At 36.6% G+C, this 23,684-nt stretch overlaps 1 protein-coding gene across 2 annotated transcripts in view; it reads right to left on the bottom strand.

Moving 5' to 3' along the window:
• Positions 1 to 85: 85 nt before the first annotated feature.
• The window catches only part of ywhaba (tyrosine 3-monooxygenase/tryptophan 5-monooxygenase activation protein, beta polypeptide a), a 43,051-nt gene continuing 19,452 nt past the window's right edge, over positions 86 to 23,684 (bottom strand). For both annotated transcript variants that reach the window (XM_017479701.3, XM_017479702.3), the window contains exons 3-6: positions 20,622 to 20,745; positions 8,370 to 8,533; positions 8,171 to 8,266; positions 86 to 745 (exon numbers count right to left, since the gene is read on the bottom strand). In XM_017479701.3, coding sequence (XP_017335190.1) covers positions 689 to 745; positions 8,171 to 8,266; positions 8,370 to 8,533; positions 20,622 to 20,745 — 441 coding nt within the window. In that variant the 3' untranslated portion in view covers positions 86 to 688. The remainder of the gene's footprint in view (positions 746 to 8,170; positions 8,267 to 8,369; positions 8,534 to 20,621; positions 20,746 to 23,684) is intronic.

Genomic DNA, 23,684 nt, shown 5'->3' with positions numbered 1-23,684 from the left:
TAAACACTCCAGTTTCATGAAAAAGTCTAATATTACCTACTAATGGAATGTTTAAGATCATGGTTAAATTTTAGAACAACTGGAATGACAACCTCAGGTCCCTTTTATTTTCATTCTTGGACACATGCAAAGTAAAAAATTACGAACACTGCATGACAACAGTAATAATGCATATTAGTCAGTGTCACAATACAGCCTGTTTACTTCCTTTCTGTATGAGTTGCGACAGAATTGTACTGCTCATACCAATAAAGCTATTTCCAATTTAACCAGGAAGTAGGGAGGGGGGAATTAAGCATCACAGTGATTATTAAATTAAATGGACAGTTTAATAAAGTTTTTTGATAAAACCACTGAGAAGACAGGATAGAGAGGAGTGAAAGATAGTATAATGCATTACCTTTTTAAAAAATTAGCAGTATTAGGCCACAGTACACCTATATTTAACACCCCCTCCCCTCCCACAAGACATCCAAACAGACATGTTCAAAACATCTCAGCCGTCAATGAATCGAACATTACCCTGTGCCTTGATCTCAGAGGGGCAGAGACTTGTATGTCAGATACAATTCATGCTGCTCATCATACAGAAAGGCAAGTTAGGGTGAAGTAGATGGAGTAGGGAACTATGGGCTGTATGTGTAAGATCAAGAGTGTGGGTGGATTTAAACAGTGAAGTGCAATGCCTTTAATTCTCGCCCTCTCCAGCGTCCCCCTCGTCCCCCTGGTTTTCTGATGTCCACAGCTGAAGGAAAAGAGAGAAATAAAATATTGGGTAAAGTTGTATTTGTCATCATATATACAGTACATATGTATTGGGTATAGTGCAGAATGCTTGCCAGTCTAACTTTACTGAGGATCTCGGAAATTCCTGCAATTTCTACAAATTAGATTTTGTTTATCTATTCTAACTGCACAATTCATAAACTGTAGTTCTTCATGTATCCCTTTCTCTAGCAAGGGAAGGACTATTTCACAGATGGCCAACAAACTTATTTTGAACAATAAACAGATAAGTACAATGTATTGTTCTTAAATAAGTAAAACCTACTTAAAAATCATTGGCAAATGGCTGTGGTGTAAGGAACACCACATATCAAGACATGCTGTTAGAGGAAACTCAACATGTTGATACCCAAACAGTCATTTTCCTATATCAAATATCCCCCATAAAAACATCTGAAAAATCTGACGACTGTCTATGAAAATAGGTTTCACGTACTATCATCAAAAGGCTCAATATGAAAAAATTTTACTGCAGGAATTTTTCATAATAGACCTATGAACTTGGCATTTTATCAGACTATAAAACATAGGCAAACTGCACTTTCTGCCTAATACCTGTAATTATAGCCTCATTTTAAAAAAATAAATCTGAATTTCATATGAAATTGGGTGCAATATACTATCAAAATACTGAATATGAAGAAATTTTAATAATAGACCTGTGAATTTGACCTTGTCAGATGCAGGCAAATTGTATACCACCATCTCATTCCCTTACCATTAACTTCTCATTTTCAAAAATCTGATGGCCCGGTCACCTTATGCAAAAATTGTGCACCTACAGTGACTGAGCAAGGAGCAAGTGCTGGAACATTACAGGGCACTTATATTGTCACCAAAGCCCACCTTCCACTTTAGTATCAAGGAGCCCACCCTGAAGGAGGTTCTAGATGTTGTTAGAGCTACCAGAACAAGCTTGGCACCAGGCTCTGAAATGGTCTAAGAGGTGCCCCAGGCTCTTGCACGGTTTGTTGAGAATTATCAAGGTTGAATGATGGTGGGGGAAACCTAGTCCAGCAATGGAGATTCATGGAGAATGTCAAGATTTTGAAAGACAAAAGTAGAAAAGTATTGTCATTGGGAGTACCATTTTGGTGATGTTGTTCGCCTGAGCCATGAACATACTTGTCAAGTCAGCAGAAGTGGAGTGTGGAGGCCCCCTGGCCAAGTCTGTTGTGGGCAGCCAATCCGGATCATTTCAGGTATGTGCATGCAACTTTATCAATTTTAAAAGTTTCTACTATTGCATCTGTTAAAGTAATGGTTTCTGTAAAGATTTTCAGCTCTGTCAATTATCTGAGGTGGTCTGATCAATCCTGTGAGGACACACAGTGATGGAGAAGTGTCCCCATTGGCTGCAGACTGTAGGTATGATGGCCAATTACGAAAGTCAACATTGCACATCTGTGAGACATAAGCTACTCAGAAGCAAACTCTTAAGTGAGCTCCTTACAATGACCCCTTCGTATTTTAGACAGGGTTGATATGAGTGCTGGTGTTATGCACTAATGCATGTATGGTTCTGTAAGGTAGACATATTTGAACGGCATGAGTAATCCATACAGAACCAGTAGCACTGAGCATGCAGTAATGGTGCCAATGGGGCTTGCTATAGCCAACTTCAAATGGTCTACTATTAAAAATTCCTACAGTAAAATTTCTTTATACTGAGCCATTTGATATTACATTGCACCTATTTTCATAGGCAATCGTCAGAGTAGGTGTTCATATGGCCATTATTAACATTTTTCCTTAATGAGTATTTCTAGAATACATTACATATATTTTTATATGCAGTTGTCATGTTTTTGAAATAAGCAGATTTTTTCTCTTTGATGCATAGTGTTCACTGAATTGTATAAGTGATTTTATTGTGCTTCAGGGCACCATCTACAGGTACGAGACTGTGGAATGGAAAATGTGAATAAGAAGCCGCCGAATAAGAAGCCAAGTTCAGCCTCATAAGAAATAAAATTATTTTTACTGATCACATTTATCATATGAGAAAAACACTTCTATTCTGATGGGTGTGGTTTCTTTCAGCATTACAATGCCTCCATCCACAGGGCACAAGGGTTCTTTGAATGGTGCGATGTTTTTCAATCCTGGCTCTGAAGTACCACTACCCTGCACATTTTCGTGTTCTAACTCGGCTCTTATTTGGAGTTGGGAACACCAAATGTACAGGGTGTTTGTACTGTAGGATTGAGAAAACAATATGCAATAGCCTCTATGCCAATTGAAAAAAAAAAATCTATCTATCTATCTATCTATCTATCTAACACACACACACACACACACACACACACACACACACACACACACACACACACACACACACACACATATATATATATATATATATATATATATATATATATATATATACATACATACATACATACATACATACACACATATACATATATATACACATATACATACATATACACATATACATACATATATATATATATACATACATACATACATACATACATACATACATATATATACACATACATATATATATATATATATATATATATACACATACATATATATACACATATACATACATATACATATACATATACATATATATACACACACACACACACACACACACACACACACACACACACACACACACACACACACACACATACATATACATATATATATATAGTGGGGGAAAAAAGTATTTGATTGTATATGCTGATTTTGTACGTTTGCCCACTGACCAAGAAATGATCCGTCTATAACTTTAATGATAGATTTATTTGAACAATGAGAGACAGAATAACAACAAAAAAATCCAGAAAAACGCACGTCAAAAATGTTATAAATTGATTTGCATTTTAATGAGGGAAATAAGTATTTGACCCCTCTGCAAAACATGACTTAGTACTTGGTTTAAAAACCCTTGTTGGCAATCACAGAGGTCAGACGTTTCTTGTAGTTGGCCACCAGGTTTGCACACATCTCAGGAGGGATTTTGTCCCACTCCTCTTTGCAGATCTTCTCCAAATCATTAAGGTTTCGAGGCTGACGTTTGGCAACTCGAACCTTCAGCTCCCTCCACAGATTTTCTATGGGATTAAGGTCTGGAGACTGCCTAGGTCACTCCAGGACCTTAATGTGCTTCTTCTTGAGCCACTCCTTTGTTGCCTTGGCCGTGTGTTTTGGGTCATTGTCATGCTGGAATATCCATCCACGAGCCATTTTCAATGCCCTGTCTGAGGGAAGGAGGTTTTCACCCAAGATTTGACGGTACATGGCCCCATCCATCGTCCCTTTGATGCGGTGAAGTTGTCCTGTCCCCTTAGCAGAGAAACACCCCCAAAGCATAATGTTTCCACCTCCATGTTTGACGGTGGGGATGGTGTTCCAGGGGTCATAGGCAGCATTCCTCCTCCTCCAAACACGGCGAGTTGAGTTGATGCCAAAGAGCTCCATTTTGGTCTCATCTGACCTCAACACTTTCACCCAGTTGTCCTCTGAATCATTCAGATGTTCATTGGCAAACTTCAGACGGGCATGTATATGTGCTTTCTTGAGCAGCGGACCTTGCGCGCGCTGCAGGATTTCAGTCCTTCACGGCGTAGTGTGTTACCAATTGTTTTCTTGGTGACTATGGTCCCAGCTGTCTTGAGATCATTGACAAGATCCTCCCGTGTAGTTCTGGGCTGATTCCTCACTGTTCTCATGATCAATGCAACTCCACGAGGTGAGATCTTGCATGGAGCCCCAGGCCGAAGGAGATTGACAGTTCTTTTGTGCTTCTTCCATTTGCGAATAATCGCACCAACTGTTGTCCCCTTCTCACCAAGCTGCTTGGCAATGGTCTTGTAGCCCATTCCAGACTTGTGTAGGTCTACAATCTTGTCCCTGACATCCTTGGAGAGCTCTTTGGTCTTGGCCATGGTGGAGAGTTTGGAATCTGATTGATTGATTGCTTCTGTGGACAGGTGTCTTTTATACAGGTAACAAACTGATATTAGGAGCACTCCCTTTAAGAGTGTGCTCCTAATCTCAGCTCGTTACCTGTATAAAAGACACCTGGGAGCCAGAAATCTTTCTGATTGAGAGGGGGTCAAATACTTTTTTCCCCTCATTAAAATGCAAATGAATTTATAAAATTTTTGACATGCGTTTTTCTGGATTTTTTTGTTGTTATTCTGTCTCTCACTGTTCAAATACAACTACCATTAAAATTATAGACTGATCATTTCTTTGTCAGTGGGCAAACGTACAAAATCAGCAGGGGATCAAATACTTTTTTCCCTCACTGTATGTATGTATGTAATATATATATATATATATATATATATATATATATATATATATATATATATATATATATATATATACACACACACACACACACACACATATATATATATAAATAAATAAAAATAAAACCCAGAGACAAATTACAAAAATGTAGGTGAAAATCCTGGACACCAGCACATCACACAAGGACATGGATACATTTAAATTGTCTTTGTGACTGCAGCTCTGTGCTGGCCCTGAAGTGTTTCACAGCATTAAAAGAAAATGGCAGAAAGAACCGATTTCTAAGCTAATATTTGTCAAGAGGAAAATAAAATGCTCTAAATAACTAAATATGTTTCCTCAGAAGCGCCACATGTGCAAAATCTACCATCAACTGCACCACTTGCTTACTTTTCACAGCTAAGCAGACCAGCCTGTGCTAATTTTATACACCAGCATTTATTTTGTCTTATTTGTCTTAATTTATGCCTATACCCATATATTGTCTGTTTAAATGATCTTAACTTGTTTTCATATATTTCTACATATGTAACTTAATCTTACAGACTTGTGCCCAAACATCATTAATGAAACTTGTTTAGGTTTTGTGATTGGAAATGTGTAATCACTTTGATCATCAGCCTTTAGTCCATAGATTATCAACCACTGGGTCACTGACAGGTTCTCAGGAGATTTTTTACCAACCTTAATTTTGTGTACATGAAATAATAATTTTGAAATACTAATTAAAATTATTATTAAAATTCCAGTAGTTTTCATTCAATGTGTCCATTCCTCAGTAGTTTTCATTCCTCTTAAGCCCATTTTTACCAAAGTACTGAAGTGATGCCACATTCAAAAATACTGTCATGTTGATCAAAGTGGTATATACAGACCCTGGCAATTCACAGAGCAGCTATATAACAAACAAGCATATTTTGGTGAAGCAGTCATGGTTTCAAGTAAGACTGAAAAATATACTGTTTACATACAGCATACATACACACAGTATAATGCCTACGTACACCACTACTGACCCAAAAGCACGAGAAGAATTAGCTAAAAATCATATACATAAGCCAAGGAAGTTTTGGGATTCTGTTATATGAAGCGATGAAACAAAACTGAACTTTTCAGCATGATGGTTCTGAGGTATGTCTGGAGAAAGAAGAATGAAGAAAGAACACTGTCCACAGTTAAACATTGTGGTGGACCGGTGATGCTCTGGGGCTGCTTTGCATCCTCTGGAACTGGAAACCTGTAGTGTGTAGTAGCTGGAGGCCATTGCTCATGAGGAATGAACCAAGATTCCTCAGGAAGCTGGTGTCTGGCTATGCATCTCGTTTGCAGCAGGTTATAACAGCAAAAGGGTGCTCTACTAAGTACTAAAGATGCTTGTCATGAAGGGGTTGAATAATTTTGAAACTGGAGAAGTCATTATAAAGTTGCATTTTCAGTTGAATTTGGGGAAACCACTTGAAGCATTCGTTGTGTGGAACTATTTAAATTGCTTTTGTTTGATTTGTTCATTGCAAAAAGCTGACAGTCTAAATTTTGACAATAAGCCTGATTTGCAATGGGTTTGAATAATTTTGATTGCAACTGTATACATACTGCAGTATGAACACATACGGTACTGATACAGCAGATAGTCTTGGTATGAGCAATCTTTTTAGTCATATACAGCAACATAGGTCACACACACGCAGCATGTACAATACAGTGAAAACCAGTCAATCACAAATGTCTCCTTGACTGAGTGAGGACAAACTGTGCACAAATGCTTCGAAGAAAGTTAGTTGGCGGGGAGGGAAGCGGGGAATTAGCCATAAAAATGAGTGCAACTAAAGACAGTAGTATGGATTTGGTATTCTGTTATTTTGAGATATTTGTTGTGCAGGGCTTGCCTTGTCAAACTGCCTTGAATGCAGAAAGGCAGCACATAGAACCTTTGCTATTACCTTATGCAACAGCACAAAGCATTGTATGAAGAGTGCCTTGCGATGGGACCAGACCACACATTCTGTGCCAAACTTAAGCAAGTGTTAATTCCAAAGGCATTCAGTAGCATAATACACTAAATCTACTTCTAAACAGGACCATCAAAATACCATCACAAACCCATTTTAAGTTACAACAGATAACACATCCAACGTGATGAAGTAACTCACTGAAAATTAAAGAATGCGTCTTAAATGTTTCGGACACAGGCTATACATGGCAATTTGTAGCCTTTCTTAAAAAGTATAAATTGCACTTAAAAAACAAAAACAAACAAACAAAAAAAACAAACAAACAAAAAAAAAACAAACAAACCCAAAACTGCTGTATTTACGTAACGTAAACTTGGGCTACACTACTATAGTATTTTTCATAGCTTAAACCAGAACTGTGGTTAAATCAGAACAGCAAGTTGGTGATGTTGATATTTTGTAGCATATAACTGTTGTTCTTTGTGGCATGTAGGACTAATTACACTTTTTAGATTTTGCCAAAAAAAAAAAAAAGAAAAAGAAAAAAAAAGGCATGCTAGAATTTGTCATTTTGTTTTAGACTCACTGAAGGCTTATTTCACTCCTAACAGAAAATACATTTGCTTTCTTTGAATTTAATTTTTTTCATTTAGCCCATTTTATTGTAAACAAAAACAGTGATCCATCACTGGGCTTAAAATATTTTTCAAATCCTTTTGTTAAAAAATAATTATGCTATGTTTAACTTTCACTTCAAACATGAAGTGTGAACCCATAGTCATATTGTTTTAAGATCATTAAGGTATTTGGTTTAAATTCAGAAGTATGAAATTTGTCCACATTGCACAGCCCTAGTTTCTAGCTATAAACACTTTAATACAATATTCATTCTATATACTGCACTGCATACCAATAATCACAAGGGTGATTTCAGTCTATAGCCTACTGCAGAATGCTTCAGTTAAAATCCAAACTTCATTAAAGTCCAACTGCCACAGAGTATAGAAGTAATAATTTCACTGGATTAACAGATTTCATAGAACCATGCATTGGTAATGCATTTTTTGTGTTTATACTGGCAACTTTTATTTATTAAACCTGCAAGAGAATGGTTGTAGAGATTTTTTGCTTACAGTAAGGTTGTCCCTTAGTAGCTGCATAATCAGGGTGCTGTCTTTGTAAGAGTCCTCATTCAAAGTGTCAAGCTCAGCGATCGCTTCATCAAAAGCCTAGAAGCAAAAAGTAATGCAAGACTTAGGGTTTCATCAACAAAATATTATTTTGAAACTCTACAGCTTCATCATTACATTTTATATTTTTGTCCCAACTCACCGTCTTTGCCAAACTGCAGGCCTGCTCTGGGGTGTTTAGAATTTCATAGTAAAAAACAGAAAAGTTGAGCGCAAGCCCCAGCCTGATAGGGTGTGTAGGCTGCATCTCTTTCTTGCTGATATCAAATGCATCCTGGTAAGCCTTCTGAGAGTGGTCCACTGTTACTGTGAAATAAAATGAAAACAATAAATTATGCAACAAGAGAAAACACGTAAAAATATGAACAGGCAAAAAGGTTTCAGAGACAATTTTATTCAACAGAAAACATTGTTTTAAAACACTTCATGTCAAAAAGTTGCATTCTACTTTTGCGTTAATTTAAATCTTGCTTTAATTGAAATCTTTAATCTATTAAAATTATAGGCGTATTGTAAATATATTAAGTTGTCTACATACATCAGTCACTGTTTAATGCCACTCCAATAAATTGTTATTGCTGTACCAATGCCAATAATTTAGACAATTTTAGACATTTGCATCACTTGTTTAAAAAAATAAAATTAAAAATGGAAAAACACTGCTTATATGTCTGTTAGCTAAATACATCAGTGATTAACAACCTGCAGGAAAAATGTACATCAGATGATTTGAGTGTTTCTGGACACTACTGTCTATACTTTGACAAGATACATTTTCCCCATGCTAGCAATCTAGTTTGTTTTCTATAGCGAGAAAAGGAAAGGAAAAGAAAAAAAAAAAAAAAAAAAAAAAGACTTTCGGTGTGATTTTGAATCCAGCCCTCAATGTTTTGTCACATTTTGTTCTCAACGAATTACACAATGTACATAAAGATTTTCAACTTGAATATAGCTGCATTTCCACCACAGGAACTTTCCCCAGGAACTATGGACTTTTGGAGGTACTCAGTTTCCGCAGGGACCAGGGTCTAAATTAAGTTCCAGGTAAAATATTTCCCCCTTGGAAAGTCCCTACTTGGGAGGTGGTACTTTTTCAAAGTTCAGGAACTTTGGGGTGTGGGACTTGGGTGCTGAACATGCTGATTGGTTGAGTGCACGCAGCATTTTATTTCAACCACGATTTTTAAAACTCTGTTGCAGTACGCACAGTAACAGTTGTTTATTGCGATTTGAATCAACACAATGAGTTTTGTTAAAAAAAATACAACTGATGGACTGACGACGAGGTTCAGGCCTTAAGTATTTATGCAGAGTATGAAATACAGCGGGAACTGGAAACAGCTACCCGCAATGAAAAAGTATACTTAAAAATATCCAGTCGGTTAAGTGAGCTGGGCATTGCTCACACACGAAAACAGTGCAGAGAGACGCTCAAGAAATTAAAACAGGACTACAAGAAAATTAAGGCTCACAATATGTCACCAGACTAATTTGCCTGATCTTCACAGTACTTCAGACTAGGGCTGCATGATTATTTATTGATTTTAGGGACAACATTTTTATTGCACTTTCACATTTAAATAAACAAACCACTGCTTTCACCTCAATGTTGTGCTACATTCCTGCTAATGTACATATCTTTACATCAAATTAGACCGATCCTTAATGTGCATCATCTCGTAGAAGCAAAATATAAATAAGATTGTACCTAAAATATAGGATAAGCAAAAATAAAAATGGCATCAACCAAATGAAAATAATTCAGGCCTATGCAGAAAAGGCAATAAGTGTTTACAGGAAGAGAGATGCAGCCAAACCACCCAACAGAATGGCGCAGGGATGACTCTTCATCCACGTTTTTTGGTGGAATTGTCCACAACATATCTGAACCAGTTTATTTGCAAAGTTTTTTCCTGTTCGGCGTGATGTTTAATGTCCCCGACAACGTCTGTAGTCCAGTTTAGCAACATGTTAGTGTCATGATTTCCCCTCGCGCAAGCGCTGGTGCTCGTAGCTTGCTCTAAAACCTGAAGCGAAGCTGGCAGCTCTCGCACTAAAATGCTAACCAGTTTCCTGGTTTGAATACAAAATTACGTCATCCCTGGGGCACTCTATGGTGATTGGCTGTAAGTTTAGGAAGCGCTTGATTTGATATGCGGCTGAGTTTTCTATGAGCGCAAAGGAGGACGAACTTTAAATGTCAATATTGCAGTCGATCATGTTCATGTAATCGTGGGCAGTCAAAATCATAATCGAGATCAATATTCAATTAATTGTGCAGCTCTATTTCAGACCGCGATGGAAATGCAGACAACAAAAGGTCTGGAGGTACCAAATGGTCCCTTGAAAAAGTTCCTGGGACTAAGTGTTCCAGGTAATTTTGGTGGCTTATTTCTTTCATAGAGATCCAATGTGTGATTTAAGAGTTCCCTTAATTTCTTTGAGCAGTGTATATACATACACAAATATTAGGGCTGCAACAACTAATACAATTGCTAATTAAAATAATCAACAACAAATTTCATTATCGATTAGTTGGGTCTATGAGGTCACTGTGGATAACCCCCATCAGTGATGTCACTTCACAATGGTAAAAAACACATTTCTATTAATAAAACACATCTGAAAAACAGTAGAAGTCAAAGAGTGAGCTGCTGCAAGAAAAATGAATAATCCAGGTTGTCCAAAACAGCGTGAGAATGTATTATATTAAGTGCATTACGTGTCAGACACGTGTGCTGTTTGTGATCCAGACAGATTTTCTTCAACGCAGAAATTAAATTTTTACGTTTATACCCTTATCTGTAAAAGTTATAAATTCATGCCAGTATTTCCATTTTACTGACAGCAAGTCAGTCTCCATTAAACTCGACTTAACGAGCGGGAGTCCACTAATGTGTGTCAGTCAAACAGCGTGCAATAGAAAGGAAGCGCAATAACTGACTAAAATATTTATTTTGAGCAAATATTTTGTTTGATGCTATATTTAGAAACAATAGTAATTGTGTGTGTGTTTTTTTTTTAGAGCAGTAACTGTAATGGGGTTATAAAATGTAATTGTATATAAATGTAGGAAGTGTCATACATTTACAGAATAAAGTAATGTTACTGTGTTCAAATGAGTGAACGTGTTACTGCAGAACATTCAGCCTCTTACCAGTCAACACTTAGTTTGTGCTTTTGTTTTTCTTTAGCATTTTTAATATAGTGACTTAAGTTCTGCTTTAAAGTTTCTGGACAATCAGTTTTTTTGCTTTCAAAATATTAGGGCTTGGAGGGAGATAGATAGATAGATTCTCCAAATCGAAAAATCCCAGAATCTATTCTTAACGCCAGTGCTTTACTTGAGAGGATATGAATATTATCTGTACTTCGCCTCTCGTCCTGAAGATGTCGCCATTTTTCACGTTTTGAATTTTGAAATCGGTTTTATTTATTAAACATCTTTGTAGTTGTTAATGTCACTGTTGCACATTTACAATGTGTGTTTTTTTTTTTTTTTTTTTTTTTTTTTTACAGTAACGTGTAGTGTGCAGTTTGTGCTTACCTTGTGTACATTGCATACACATTTATGATTTCTTGTTACAATGTTTGTTACTCAAAGTAAAAGTAAAAAGTAATTAAACAACTGTGTGGGCCCTATTGCTAATGTGTATTTCAGTAATATAGTCAAGTAGGAGGATTTCAGTTACCAGCATTTATAATAAAATCGGGATTCCATGTCTGCAAACCTAACATTTTAAATTAAATATCGATAACTAATCGATATTTAATCGAAACCATATACAGTGCATCTGGAAAGTTTTCACAGCGCTTCACTTTTTCCACATTTTGTTATGTTACAGACTTCTTCCAAAATGGATTACATTCATTATTTTCCTCAAAATTCTACAAACAATACCCCATAATGACAACATGAAAGAAGTTTGAAATCTTGGCAAATTCATTTATATAAATATATATATTTAAAAAATAAATAAATAAAATTAAATAATAAAAAAAAGCGCAGCACATGTACATAAGTATTCACAGCCTTTGCTCAATACTTTGTTGAAGCACCTTTGGCACCAATTACAACCTCAGTCTTTTTGAGTATGATACAAGCTTGGCACACCTATTTTTGGGCAGTTTCTCCCATTCTTCTTTGCAGGACCTCTCAAGCTCCATCAGGTTGGATGGGGAGTATTGGTGCACAGCCATTTTCAGATCTCTCCAGAGATGTTCAATCGGGTTCAAGTCTGGGCTCTGGCTGGGCCACTCAAGGACATTCACAGAGTTGTCCTGTGGCCACTCCTTTGTTATCTTGGCTGTGTGCTTAGGGTCGTTGTCCTGTTGGAAGATGAACCTTCGCCCCAGTGTGCTCTGAAACAGGTTTTCATCAAGGATGTCTCTGCACATTTCTGCATTCATCTTTCCCTCGATCCTGACTAGTCTCCCAGTTCCTGCCACCGAAAAACATCCCCACAGCAAGATGCTGCAACCACCATGCTTCACTGTAGGGATGGTATTGGCCAGGTGATGAGGGGTGCCTGGTTTCCTCCAGACATGACACTTGCCATTCAGGCCAAAGAGTTCAATCTTTGTCTTGGTCTGAGAGTCCCTCAGGTGCCTTTTGGCAAACTCCAGGCGGGCTGTCATGTGCCTTTTACAGAGGAGTGGCTTCCATTTGGCCACTGTACTATACATGCCTGGTTGGAGGAGTGCTACAGAGATGGTTCTTCTTTTGGAAGGATCTCCTCTCTCCACAGAGACAAGCTGGAGCTCTGTCAGAGTGACCTATCGGGTTTTTGGTCACCTCCCTGACTAAGGCCCTTCTCCCCCGATTGCTCAGTTTGGCCGGGCGGCCAGCTCTAGGAAGAGTCCTGGTGGTTCCAAACTTCTTCCATTTATGGATGATGGAGGCCACTGTGCTCATTGGGACCTTCAATGCTGCAGAAATGTTTCTGTACCCTTCCCCAGATCTGTGCCTCAATACAATCCTTCCTCGGAGGTCTACAGACAGTTCCTTGGACATCATGGCTTGGTTTCTGTGCCGACATGCATTGTTAACTGTGGGACCTTATATAGACAGGTGTGTGCCTTTCCGAATCATGTCCAATCAACTGAATTTACCACAGGTGGACTCCAATCAAGTTGTAGAAACATCTCAAGGATGATCAGTGGAAACGGGATGCACCTGAGCTCAATTTTTAGTGTCATGGCAAAGGCTGTGAATACATATGTACATGTGGTTTTTTTTGTTTTTTATTTTTAATAAATATTTCAAACAAACTTCTTTCACGTTGTCATTATGGGGTATTGTTTGTAGAATTTTGAGGAAATTAATTGAATCCATTTTGGAATAAGGCTATAACATAACAAAATGTGGAAAAAGTGAAGCACTGTAAATAAGAATCAAATCGACAAATTATTCACAATACCCAGCCCTAGAAAATATTATGTTAATATTTAAAAGAAAATCCTTTGCAAAACGCATGGTATAGCCCACACAGATACATTTAATACCTTATTCGTAGCCTTCGATTTGGACAATGTGTGAAGGACAATATTGGGAAGAATGTGAAAACTTTTTTTAATACAGAAAATAACTTTAAAATCGATCAATCAAAGAAATAATTGACAGACTAATTGATTATCAATATAGTCGCAAGAAAAAGTATGTGAACCTTTTGGAATTTCATGGTTTTCTGCATAAGTCTGTCATAAAATGTGATCTGATCTTCATCTAAGTCAAGGGTATTGACAAATATGTTTCTAAAATAATAACAAAATAAATTCTGATCCCTCATGTCTTTATTGAGAACAACCAAAAAACCCTCAGTGCTTGTGGAAAAAGTATGTGAACCCTGTGTCTGTGTGATTATTTTATTTATTTATATATAAATATATATATATAAATATATATATATATATATATATATATATATATATATATATATATATATATATATATATATATATATATATAAAAATATATAAATATATATATATAAATATATATATAAATATATATATAAATATATATATATATAAATATATATAAATATATATATATATATAAATATATAAATATATATATATATATAAATATATATATAAATATATATATATATATATATATATATATATATATATATATATATATATATATATATATATATATATATATATATATATATATATATATATATATATACACACACACACACACACACACACATACATACATACATACATACATACATACACACACACACACATATATATATATATATATATACACACAGTGAGGGAAAAAAGTATTTGATCCCCTGCTGATTTTGTACGTTTGCCTACTGACAAAGAAATGATCAGTCTATAATTTTAATGGTAGATTTATTTGAACAGTGAGAGACAGAATAACAAGAAAATCCAGAAAAATGCATGTCAAAAATGTTATAAATTGATTTGCATTTTAATGAGGAAAATAAGCATTTGACCCCCTCTCAATCAGAAAGATTTCTGGCTCCCAGGTGTCTTTTATACAGGTAACGAGCTGAGATTAGGAGCACACTCTTAAAGGGAGTGCTCCTAATCTCAGCTTGTTACCTGTATAAAAGACACCTGTCCACAGAAGCAATCAATCAATCAGATTCCAAACTCTCCACCATGGCCAAGACCAAAGAGCTCTCCAAGGATGTCAGGGACAAGATTGGAGACCTACACAAGTCTGAAATGGGCTACAAGACCATTGCCAAGCAGCTTGGTGAGAAGGTGACAACAGTTGGTGTGATTATTCGCAAATGGAAGAAACACAAAAGAACTGTCGATCTCCCTCGGCCTGGGGCTCCATGCAAGATCTCACCTCGTGGAGTTGCAATGATCATGAGAACAGTGAGGAATCAGCCCAGAACTACACGGGAGGATCTTGTCAATGATCTCAAGACAGCTGGGACCATAGTCACCAAGAAAACAATTGGTAACACACTACGCCGTGAAGGACTGAAATCCTGCAGCGCCCACAAGGTCCCCCTGCTCAAGAAAGCACATATACATACCCGCCTGAAGTTTGCTAATGAACATCTGAATGATTCAGAGGACAACTGGGTGAAAGTGTTGTGGTTAGATGAGACCAAAATGGAGCTCTTTGGCATCAACTCAACTCGCCGTGTTTGGAGGAGGAGGAATGCTGCCTATGACCACAAGAACACCATCCCCACCGTCAAACATGGAGGTGGAAACATTATGCTTTGGGGGTGTTTTTCTGCTAAGGGGACAGGACAACTTCACCGCATCAAAGGGACGATGGACGGGGCCATGTACCGTCAAATCTTGGGTGAGAACCTCTTTCCCTCAGCCAGGGCATTGAAAATGGATCGTGGATGGGTATTCCAGCATGACAATGACCCAAAACACACGGCCAAGGCAACAAAGGAGTGGCTCAAGAAGAAGCACATTAAGGTCCTGGAGTGGCCTAGCCAGTCTCCAGACCTTAATCCCATAGAAAATCTGTGGAGGGAGCTGAAGGTTTGAGTTGCCAAACGTCAGCCTCGAAACCTTAATGACTTGGAGAAGATCTGCAAAGAGGAGTGGGACAAAATCCCTCCTGAGATGTGTGCAAACCTGCTGGCCAACTACAAGAAACATCTGACCTCTGTGATTGCCAACAAGGGTTTTGCCACCAAGTACTAAGTCATGTTTTGCAGAGGGGTCAAATACATATTTCCCTCATTAAAATGCAAATCAATTTATAACATTTTTAACATGCATTTTTATGGAATTTTTTTGTTGTTATTCTGTCCCTCACTGTTCAAATAAATCTACCATTAAAATTATAGAATGATAATTTCTTTGTCAGTGGGCAAACGTACAAAATCAGCAGGGGATCAAATACTTTTTTCCCCTCACTCTCTGTCATATCTATCTATCTATCTATCTATCTATCTATCTATCTATCTCTCATTTTATATATTATATATATATATATATATATATATATATTTATATATATATATATATATATATATATATATATATATATATATATATATATATATATATATATATATATATATATATATATATATATATATATAAATAAAATCACACCCACCCACCCCTGTGCAAAAGTCTTAGGCAGCCTGTTTTTAATACAAAGTTGGCTATAGATTTTTATTTTATGACTTCTACAATATCAAGTCAGTACAAAAACATTTTAGATTTCCAAACATTAGCCTTCCAGCACAAAATTAAATGTTATGGAAAAATATTTGTATGTCAGTAAAGAAACCAGCATATTAAGTGGTAAGACACTTTTCAGACAAAAAACAATGATAAACAACTAATTCTACCAGAGACATTTTTTTTAAGCAAAGGGTCATCACACCAAATATTGCCTTTGTTTCATTTATTACTGTTTACTGCTCTTTAAAGTTTTTTTTTTTTTTAATCTTTTTTAAAGGAGAAACATTTAATTTCATTATTTATTAAGGTATCTTTGATATACAAGCACATGCAAAGAAATGCTAAGACTTGCACAGTATGTGTATTTATACACAGTCATGTGAAAGAATAAGTACACCCTATGGAAATTGTTGGCTTTTTTTGGCATATTTGGAGCAAACATTTGATCATCTTTGAAACAGTGCCTATTAATGAAGTTGATGTACATGAACAAAACCACAAGGAAAATTAGCTTTTTCAATCATTTATTCAACAAAAATATTAATAGATGGAATTTTCTTTGGTGGAAAAAGTAAGTGCATGCTTAGCCTCAGAAGCAAGCTGTCCAGTCCCTGAGGCAGTGCAGCAGCCTAAAACCATAACATTTCCACCACCATGCTTCACAGTTGGCATAAGGTGCTTCTCTCAGTCTGCACCAAACATATCTGTTGTCACTGTGGCCAAACAACTATCTTTGATTCGTCTCTCCAGAGCACATTATTCCAAAAGGTCTGGCCTTTGCCTACGTGCTCACTGGCAAACTGTATTCTGCCTCCATGCAGGTCAAATCTGTGCAATCTCTTTCGGATTGTAAACGCATACACTGATGTGACAAGTTGAAGTGTGATCTGCTCTATGCTCTAACAAGGTATAGCAGATTCAAACTCATGATCAGTAATGATTAAAAACGGGGTTAGAGAGTTTATTTTTCACTGTTATTCCATTTTCATGTGTTACAACATTCATAATTCAAGTAAGTTATAATGCTGATCAGACATCTATTAGGATGGTCTGAGTCCTGCACTCTGGGATCGATTGCTTTAGTCTCCGCCCACATACCTGGAGGAAATGCAGTTTTTTTCTAGTCGAGTAAAGCTCTCGTGGAAGTAACACCAACCGTCATGCTTGTGACTTATTTCTCCTCTTTATAGAGAGGGGGACAACACGCTTGCAGATTATTTTCTTTACAGTGGAAGTATGCATTTCAAATAATTTGGAGATCTTTTTAAATCCCTTGCCAGACTCGGGCATCCACAACATTTTTCCTGATGACACCACACACCTCAATAGCAACGGGAACACCAGACATTAGATAGGAGAGGGGTATAAATAAGACAGGTTCCACTTCTTGCACACCCTATGCAGGTTCTAAATCACTAGCACCCAATCTTGAACACCTGATTCTAATTAAATCTAATTCTAATCTAAGGTGTGAAATAGTAAAAATGACCACAAAATATAAATTGTGTGTGTCATTTGATAGAGTGCATCACCTTTATTAATAGTCACTGTTTCAAAGAGGATCAAATGTTTGCTTGTCCAAATATGCCAAAATAAAAGAGTCAACAATTTCCATGAGGTGTTTTTTTTTTTTTTTTTTTTTTTTACATGACTAAGTGCGTATATATACACGAAGCCCTCCGCTAATATTGACACCCTAGGTAAATATGTGGCTGTGAAAAATTGTCCTTGTTGAACCTTTATCCATAAGAGCAGGATCAAAGGATCAAACAAAGGATCAAACAATTGTAAACATGTTTATAAAAAAAATTGTTACATGTGTGGCACAATTATTGGCACCCCTATGAATTCATATGAGAAAAATACATTTGACGTATATTCCCATTGATAATTTAAATCTTTTAGTACATCTGGGTGACTAGGAACAGGAAATTGTTCAACCATGACCTCCTTTTTCACAGGGGTATAAATATGAGGTAACATAGGCCAAATTCCCTTTAGTCATTCATCACAATGGGCAAGACCAAGGAATTTAGCTGTGATGTGCAGCAAAATGTTGTTGAGCTTCACAAAATGGGAAGTGGCTACAATAAAATACCAAAAGCATTGAAAATGCCCATTTCCACCATCAGGGCAATAATTAAGAAGGTCTAGTCAACTGGAAATGTTATGAATCAACCTGGAATTGTACACGTGTCTATATTGTCTCAACACACTGAAAAGGATGGTTCAGGTAGCCAAACCATCTCCAGGGATCACAGCTGAAAAACTGCAGAAGTTAGTTGCGTCTTGGGGTTAAAAATTCTCCAAAAGTACAATCTGAAGTCACCACATATTGTCTGGAATGGTTTCAAGAAAAAAAGCCTCTACTCTCATCCAAAAACAAACAAGTATCTTCAGCTTGCCAGACACTACTGGACCTTTAAATGGAATCGGGTTCTATGGTCAGCTGAAACCAAAATATAGCTTTTTGCCTGTAACCACCAGAGGCAGTTTTGGTGCATACAGAGAAATAGCCATATAAAAAAGTACCTCATGCCCACGGTTAAAAATGGTGGTGGCACTAATGTTTTGGTGCTGTTTTTCTGCCAGAGGACCTGGACATTTTGTTAGGATACATGGCATAATTAACAAATATCAACAGATATTAAATGAAAACCTGAATGCATCTGCCAAAAAGCTTAAAATGGGCCATGGTTGGATCTTCCAGCAGGACAATGATCCAAAAGATACATTAAAATCAACACAAAAATGGTTTACTGACCACAAATTTAAGGTCCTGCCTCGGCCTTTCCAGTTCCCTGACTTGAACACCATAGAAAACCTGAGGGGTGATCTGAAAAGGAGAGTCCACCAGCATGGACCTTGAAATTGGAAGGATCTGGAGAGATTCTGTATGGAGGAATGGTCTCAGATCCCTTGCCATGTATTCTCCAACCTTATCAGGTATTATAGGAGAAGACTCAGAGCTGTTATCTTGGCAATGGGAGGTAGCACAAAGTATTGACTAAAAGAGTGCCAATAACTGTGCCACACATATTAAAGTTATATACATACACACACCCATGGGAGTATTTTGTAAATTTCTTCAACAAAAGATCAGAAGGTTAAACAATAAAGACAATTCACAGCCTTCTTTGCTCACTTACTTACCAAGGGTGCCAATATTTATATAAAAAAAAAAATAATTTCACTTTATTACTAACTGCTTTTAGGCATTTTGTTTTTATGTTTAATTTGACATTACAGATTTTACTTTTGCTACCACTATCACTGCGAGTGAGCAGCCTTGTTACAAATAGATTGCTCCTATTCTAATAAACCACAGAAGTTATACTGCAAGCATTCAAACACAGTATATAATGACAAACTTGAATTAAACTAAACCTTTTAAGCAACTCGCACCAATTCCCCCAACTCCTTGCACACAGTGGAGCATTTTGGATATAAACAGAAGTTTGTGCATCACTGTCACACTTCTGTGGTACATAAGCACCGCTTTGTAAAGTTTATAGGTTATAAACTTCTTTGAGTCATTAATATAAAACACTCCCATGTGTTAGAGTTGGGTCGCAAACTTTTGTCTGCAATCATTTGATGATTACACCTCCTGTGATGGCTTACATCTGATGGTGACTGAGGTCATGCTTGGTATAAAAGCTAACACAGACAAACAGTAAACTGAAGAAATTCGTTTTCATTGACTCCAGGTATTCTGCTGAAGCTTGCATTTGTTGTTACACCTACAAAATGATCGGTTCATTTTTCAGATCATTTTAAAAAATTTGCGATGCAATTTGCAGAGATTTTTGTGCTTGTTTTGCAGAAAACTACTTGAATTGGCCAAACTGCAATTGCATGAAATTGTTTTGCACGGTCTTTCGCAGTGATGTTTGTCTGTAAATTAGACCTTTAAGCTCTACTTATGTTTGATGCACATGAATTGAAGAGGGCTTTGACTGAATGAGAGTTGTGATGTCACATGACATGTCATGGTCCAAATCTGCATAAAAGCCATGGTAATTTTGAAAAATTCCAAGCGCCACCAAATTTGCAAGCGTTTTCTTGATTTTGTGTTAATTTCTGCAATCACAAAATCCTGGAGGGACTGAATGAAATAGGTAAAAATACAGAATTCACTGAATGGGACATCTGTATTTTACTTCCTTATTTGACAGACATTCTACTTTCATCTGCATCACCATTACAGACCAATGGGAAATCAGCTCACATTTTTTTTCATCGCCTGATGCCACCTCAGATAAGTATCTGTAGTAGTCTCCCTTCATTTTCAGGTAGAAGACTTTGCTCTCTGCCTGGCTAGCATTAGGTATGAGGTACTTCTCAAGAAGTGCCTGGGAGAACAAAGAAAAGAAACTTGTCAGAACAGCAGCATTGAATTCAGAGACATTGCCCATAATTAGCCAAATATGGCCCTTATTAGAGAAGCAACTGTAACACATGGACAAAGATTAAGCACAAGGACATAGTTGATGCATGTGAAAATAAAACATTGTTTACACATAAAAAGTAGTCATTTGATGGTCATATAAATGACTACACTAGATGCATGTTTTTCCCACTATACAACATATCCCATTATTCAGTAAGCTCAAAACTGTTATGTGGGCAAAAAAACACTGATGGTCCATTCAGACCACACAAGTATTCAGACACTTGGATTGGAATACGCCAGTGCATATGTCCACTTCCTGTAATGTTTTTGAATTTTTACTTATAAATATGAACAGAATATGAGTTGAATTATTGCCAAGTTATATTTTTGTTTCACCTTTTCTCCCAGAAGGTTTTGGATTTGTCTAGATATTCATTTGCAAATTTCACATATACATCTCTGTGCTTCGTTTTTTTTTTGTTTGTTTGTTTTTTTGCATGGGGTATAAGAATGAGAGGATTTCTACATGTATATTATCAAACCGACGTAAGAGAAGGGGTATGCAGCTTTTTTCATTTGAGTGTTTTCCATCAGAATTTTAAGCAGCTCATTCACCCTGACACCTGGTGCAACCTGCACCATTTATTTTTTTCAGTATTTACACCAATAAACCAAAATATTAAAACCACTAACAGATGACGTGAACATTGATTATCTTGTTACAATGGCACTGGTCAAGGGGTGGAATATATTAGACAGCAAGTGAACAGACAGTTCTTAAGCTTGATGTCTTGGGAAAAAGGGCAAGCATAAGGATCTGCTTGACTTTGACAAAGGCCAAATTGTGATGGCTAGACCTCTGAGTTAGAGCATCTCCAAAATGGGAGGTCTTGTGGGGTGTTGCCGGTATGCAGTGGTTAGTACCTACCAAAAGTTGTCCAAGATAAACTGAACTGGCAACAAGGCCAGCCACAATAAATAATTTCATTGGACGATATATTGTACCAGAAATAATCTCATTAAATGATATTGTAATTTATGCCACAGATATAATATAATGGCATCGTTTTCATCCTCTGACAAAAATATTCCTTAAATGTAATCTGTCATGTCATTTTTTGATTTTAGTCAATCTTACTCAGGCTAAAATGGCATAAAATATTAGTTACCAGTAGGGGTGTAACGATACACTCCTCACGATTTGGTACGCATCACGATACTGGGTTCACGATATGATACGCATCACAATACGAATCACGATATTTTGAACAAAATTTAAAAAATGAAACTGAAAATCAAATAACACATTTATTTCCAAAACATTAACAATTTAATAGCTTTCTTTGTTGTACATACAACTTGTATATTTAGTTGTTTAATGAATTAATTTGAAAATTTATTTTAACTTCTTTATGTAAATTAACAACCAACAATCAATCAAGAGCGTTACTGAACAATAAAACTGAATTTTAACATGAAATTACAATTAACATAGCTGAAACCTAAGAGAGAACTTCTTAAAGCAGTAAAAGTGCAAAAATAAAATGAATAGTTCAAGTAAGTTCAACTCAACACAAACAGCTTTTGGCTTTGTTTAGGTTAATTACAGGTTTTTCTGTTTTGAAAAGAAGCAGCATATCTACATTTTCAGGCAGAAGCTGGGATTTGTGCGAAATGCAGATGGAAGGCAGGAAGTGCCTATACATAGGAAGCACTATCACAAACTCAAAATACCTGTGTTTTGCATTGTTTATGGTTGCTCAAATCAATCAAACTGGGGGGGTGGGATGCAAGAAATTGACTGGAAAATGCAGGAAAAAGTGGCTTGTAAATCTGCGTCTGCGTTCAGGAGGAGCCGAGTCAGATAATGCTCATGTGTGCAGTGACCACTGTCAAAAGTAATTAATACAGCTTACATATGCTCTGTTTATGTAACATTAACTTTACAAAGTACGGAAACAGCTAAAGTAATTGTTTTGCGATGATCCATGTCTTTAGTGGCGTTTCAGCAGACCCCTGACAGTGATCAACTTAATAACAAACAACTGTAATGCTAACATTGAGAGGTGCAGTGGTGTTGAATGTTTATTGCTAGGTTAATCCACAGGACCAAAAAAAAAAAAAAAAAGCCACCCACCCAGGCGAAAACCAAACGATAATCATTGTGGAGCAAATTGGTACCGAGGTCACTGACCCAACCACTAACAAAAAAAAAAAAGTTGTATGCCTCCATACATTTGCATGCTTTCATTTGTTGTCTGGAGGACAAGGTAGTTGATATCTACCGCCTCGAGGGCAGGCAAGTATTTCAATTCAGTAAAATTTTTAATTTTTTTTAAATCGCTCCTCTTCATAATAAGGATCATGTCCAACATATGTAGTATTTTTCTGTTTATAACTTTCTCTTGTAAGTGTCTAAACCAGTACAGTACGGACTTTCCTCCATCTCGTCCATTCTGCTTTTCACTTCCTGCCCTCCATCTGGATTTTGCGCATCAGAATCATGTGACCGCAAACAAGCTATAGGATAAAACGGACGTCATAACATTTTTCATCGCAATATAATCATGCCATGATATATTGTTACACCCCTAGTCAACAGCATTTTAGCTGATGGGAAAATGCTAAAATTACCTAAACCAAATATTCACACATTTACATATTAATTTAAACATGGATCGACAAAAAACATGCAAAAATTGTGCTTGTGAAAACCCAAGCTCCTGAAAAAACATTACAATGAGTACACAGTAGAACAGAATATTGTGAATTCCTTAAGCTTTAGTCATTCATCGTGCGTGTTTTAGGGTGTTGTTACACAAAGAGCATATTCATGACGTGACTTACCATTCTACCTAGTGCGTTACTTCAGTCCAAGTTCACTTGCATTCACATAAT

Source organism: Ictalurus punctatus, chromosome 11, assembly GCF_001660625.3.
Source record: "Ictalurus punctatus breed USDA103 chromosome 11, Coco_2.0, whole genome shotgun sequence".
In the NCBI taxonomy this organism is placed as follows: domain Eukaryota; kingdom Metazoa; phylum Chordata; class Actinopteri; order Siluriformes; family Ictaluridae; genus Ictalurus; species Ictalurus punctatus.
Note: the sequence above shows the minus strand (reverse complement) of the source record. Positions and strands in the feature narration are given on the sequence as shown.